Source organism: Echinops telfairi, unplaced genomic scaffold, assembly GCF_000313985.2.
Source record: "Echinops telfairi isolate 266 unplaced genomic scaffold, ASM31398v2 ScPeMD7_18;HRSCAF=68, whole genome shotgun sequence".
In the NCBI taxonomy this organism is placed as follows: domain Eukaryota; kingdom Metazoa; phylum Chordata; class Mammalia; order Afrosoricida; family Tenrecidae; genus Echinops; species Echinops telfairi.
Window position 1 is genome coordinate 75,986,465 of NW_022103915.1, and position 4,566 is coordinate 75,991,030.

At 36.5% G+C, this 4,566-nt stretch overlaps 1 protein-coding gene across 2 annotated transcripts in view; it reads left to right on the forward strand.

The window, feature by feature from the left end:
- The window catches only part of STRN3 (striatin 3), a 90,098-nt gene extending 85,819 nt beyond the window's left edge, over nucleotides 1-4,279 (forward strand). For both annotated transcript variants that reach the window (XM_045287863.1, XM_004698517.2), the window contains 2 exons: nucleotides 2,361-2,447; nucleotides 2,531-4,279. In XM_045287863.1, the coding sequence (XP_045143798.1) occupies nucleotides 2,361-2,447; nucleotides 2,531-2,700 (257 nt within the window). In that variant the 3' untranslated portion in view covers nucleotides 2,701-4,279. The remainder of the gene's footprint in view (nucleotides 1-2,360; nucleotides 2,448-2,530) is intronic.
- Nucleotides 4,280-4,566: the final 287 nt, after the last annotated feature.

The window sequence follows — 4,566 nt, forward strand, 5'->3', positions numbered from 1 at the left end:
TGTCAGTCCCGTTGTTTTCTCCTCCAGATTGTTCATCCAGCCTATCCTATCCAGACAGGCCTGCGGAGTTTGTCTCCTGATTTGAAGAGTCTCAGTCCACATGAATCTTAGGATTCAAAGGGTACACTCCATTCCTGGTTCTCCTTCCTTGATAGTAGTGAGATCCCTTGTACCTGCCTTCGAGATGGCTCATTTTAAACACACTGGGTGGCAAAATTAGCCATTCCCCATGTCCCCCCGGAACTGTCAGTCCCGTTGTTTTCTCCTCCAGATTGTTCATCCAGCCTATCCTATCCAGACAGGCCTGCGGAGTTTGTCTCCTGATTTGAAGAGTCTCAGCCCACATGAATCTTAGGATTCAAAGGGTACACTCCATTCCTGGTTCTCCTTCCTTGATAGTAGTGAGATCCCTTGTACCTGCCTTCGAGATGGGTCATTTTAAACACACTGGGTGGCAAAATTAGCCATTCCCCATGTTAGAGCTCCATATGCCCAGTGTGCACGTTTCTAGTCACATGGGCATGAATTAAAAGGACTATTGCTATAAGAGCCATGTCAAATGATTCACAGCACCACAGTTACTATATACATTATAGTTTCTACATTTTAAGAGAAGATAATGATTCCCAAAGGGGCTTTGGTGGCACTGTGGGTTAAACATTGGTCTGCTAACCCCTCAGCAGCTCTGCAGGAGAACAATGAAGACATTCTGCTTCTGTAAAGACTTTTACTGTCTTAGTTCTCTGCCCTATAGGGTTGCTGTGGATTAAATCAACTTGATGGCAGTGAATATTGATGATACCTGGTAATTTGCTTTGTGGAGTTTTTCCCCCTGGAAGCCAACCATTGTTTTATCCTGAGTTCTTTTATAGGACTATATTGACAAATGGACTCTTAAGTTTATAGATGGTTATGTTGCACTAAGCACTGGAAAGGGTCTAAATAAGTCGCCATCACCTTGATGGCAGTGTGAGTTTTCAGTTTGAGCACTCAGTAGGCGTGTGTTGAATGGGTTTTTTCTGCTTCTTTGGCTATCACTAAATAGCTTCTAAAATTATTGTCAATTAATCTTAGTATTAATGAGAAACAATTGAATTAGGCAGGGACTGCATTATAATTTTGTTCTTAACTTTTTTTAAGTGTGCTTTTACACATTTTATTATGTCGTGGTTTTGTATTAAAGTCCACACCTGTGGCCTTGCCCCTTGACAAGTAGCTAAAGTAAAATGATAGGGGCCAGAAGCATGGCTAATGATTATAACTAGAATTTTGGAGAAGGCGTCTTATCTCCCATTAGAAGCATTCAAGGCATTTGAATAGAGCTATGGTCATTAACCCAGATTACATTAATCACCTTATGATGTTGCTTTCCATTTATCAAAAGCTTATATTGTCAGCTACAGAAGTTGATATTCTTAAAGTACTTATGTAACACAACTTTTAAAATTTAGCTGTGGAATGTTGTTTGTAAGATATTTAAATGATATTTTCCACAGCAGTGTTCTTGTTACTGTTGGGGGAAATCTAAAGTGATTTGTCTGGAATATCCCTGTCCCTTTCTTGTTCATAGCATAATGATTATTATGTCATGTGTTGATCCGAGAATCTTTAAGTAAGGAATGTGCTTGTATTTTTCATCATTTATCAGACATAACAAATTCTTGAGATACAAATGTCTTTTTTAGGAGTAACTTTCTAGGAAAGTTCTATATTAGAATTAAAATTCTCAGAATATCACTGTATTGGACTATGCTAAATGAAGGAAGCCAGCCATCAAAGATAATGACTCACATGATCTCATTTATATGAAACATACCGCGTGGGCCAATCCAAAAGACAGCAGATTGGTGGTTGGCAGGTGCTGGGGTGAGGTAGGAGTCGAGAGCGAGTCATTGGTATATAAGGCAGTGGTTCTCAATATTCCTAATGCTGCAACCCTTTAATACAGTTCCTCATGTTGTGGGGACCCCAAACCATAACGTTATTTTTGTTGCTACTTCATAACTGTAATTTTGCTACTGTTATGAAATGGGCAACCCCTATGAAAGGGTCCTTCATCCTCCAAAGGGGTCGGGACCCACAGGTTGAGAACTGCTGGTATAGGGTTTCCTTTTGGAGTAATGAAATGTTCTGGAATGAGGTTGTTGTGATCTTGTACAACATTGTGAATGTGCTGAATGCCTCTGGCTTGTGTACTGTAAAATGGTTAGGTAATGAATTTTATGGTCCCTGTATTTTACCATAATTAAAGTAGATTGCTATACTGATTGTCTATTTTATATTGAAAATGGAGTGTTTTGGTGTCTGATCTCACGTGACAATTTGTGAAAACCTTTTCTGGTATTTTTTAATTTATTTAGGTAAAGTGATCCATTCTATGGTAGCTCACTTGGATGCTGTTACAAGTCTAGCAGTCGATCCTAATGGAATCTATTTGATGTCTGGAAGTAAGTTTAAATTTCCTGTGTCACCTTTCAAGTTTATAAAGAATTAATAATATCAAACTTTATTTATGGTGTTCTTTTTACAGGTCATGACTGTTCCATTAGATTGTGGAATTTAGACAGCAAGACATGTGTTCAAGAAATAACAGCTCATAGGAAGAAATTGGATGAATCCATTTATGATGTTGCTTTCCACCCATCAAAGGCATATATCGCCAGTGCAGGGGCTGATGCCCTTGCTAAAGTATTTGTGTGATACACCAAAAACTTGTATCATTATGAAAGATTTGCTTGGACAGAAAGAGGGTCTGCATCACTGCCATCGAAAGGTTGCTGATAAGACACTACATGTGATTTGCCTGGGTGTGAAGGCTTTTGGGGGCAGACATAAATTGGTCGGAATCACATCTTAAATAATGTCAGGCTCATTAATTTAACTATAATGACTATTTTGCGGGACAGAGAAAAAAGACTCCAGTGTTTGCAGCCTGTGCTGGAGAGGACTGAGCATATGTCTGTTTCTTAGGTGTCTTTAAGCCAATTTGGAGTCTGGTCTTTCTTACAAGAAGACTTTTCCTTTGGACTCTGTGTGCTGCCTTAGGGTTAGGAATGTGGTGCTCTTGTTGGGGGAAGTGAGCTCCAAGAGTAGCTTTTTCTCATCTCTTAGTGATCTGTTTATTGGTTGAATGCCAGATTCCCTTTTAAATTTATTTTGCTTTAAAAAAAAGACTTTAACTTAAAATATTTTAGCATTAGTTGCACAAAATGTTTGGATAAAATTCTAGTTTTTATAAGTCTTTTTATATATTTAGCCTGTCACAACAGTGCTTAAGATTGTATTGAAGTTTTTCTGCATTATACAACCCTAAAACACAGAGATCTCACTGACCCGCTGTCGTGTAACCACACACTTTCCTTCTTTCACCTAATACAGCTCAGCTAAGTCCTTCCACAAAGATGCTAAACCTTCATTCATCATCACATTAGTGTCTTCATAAACCAAGGACTATTCAAGTGTATTAAAATGAAACAGTGGGGTGTAGTACTCCAGATGAACTCTTAAAGAAAAGAAGCAAACTAATCTTGGCATCCTATCACTATGTGATATTTTGTACATCTTACTGTATTTACAAGTTTATTTATCAAGGATTATCCATCTTGCTAATGGCCTATTATTTATTTCACTTTTTGTTGGTCCTTATATCCTTTTATTAATGTGCTAAAGGGCCCTGTATATCTACTTTGGGACTCTGAATAGTCTAAAATAGACTAAAAATGGAATATTTTATAGTTTAAGTTGTAAGCCACGGTGGTGACCCCCAGATAAATATCTTGATTTACCATGATTCCAAACAAACTATCTTGTTTAAAAGTATTCGGGGTAAAAACTTTATTTGCATTACAAATATGATACAAAAATTGTTGAATCAAAGACAGAAATCTGCTGTGTTTGAACTAGTCATCCCTGTTTTTATTTTTTCAGATGTGCTTAATTTTATGGTGTAACTAAGGATTTTGTTTGTGTAATGCATGATTAAGACAATACAGTATTTTTTCTAGTCTTCCAAAAACTTTTCTGATCAGTTTGCGAGTTTTGATGCGTTTTGTAAGGTTTTTGTTTTACAAACTATGAATCAGCAAATTTTTAAGATTGTACCACATAGCAAACCTCCTACAGCTGTTGAAAAATAATGTATATAAAATGCATATAATAAATAATTAATTGTGTACCTGTATGTTACTGTTGGCTATATTATTTTGTGTTAAATAATAAAGTGCAATACTTTACACTCCATTTCCAAACTAAGAAATGGAGATGATTTCTTAGTCCTTCATTTTTATGCTGTTCTTTTAAATTTTGTTGCTTATTTATATTCTAATAAGATTAGAGCAGGATAACACTAGCATTAAGAATGCCTTTCCTTATAAATATATATACATCTTTCCAAATATTTTACCCTATTTGGGATTTTAAATTTTATATTAAAATAAGTTAAGCAATTGAAACCAATGCAGTTCAGCCATTTGCGTAGATGTCATATTGCCTTATAAAATCTAAACTTCAGGGTGCATAAGCAAATGTGAAGAAAGCTGATGGTGCCCGGCTATCAAACGATATAGC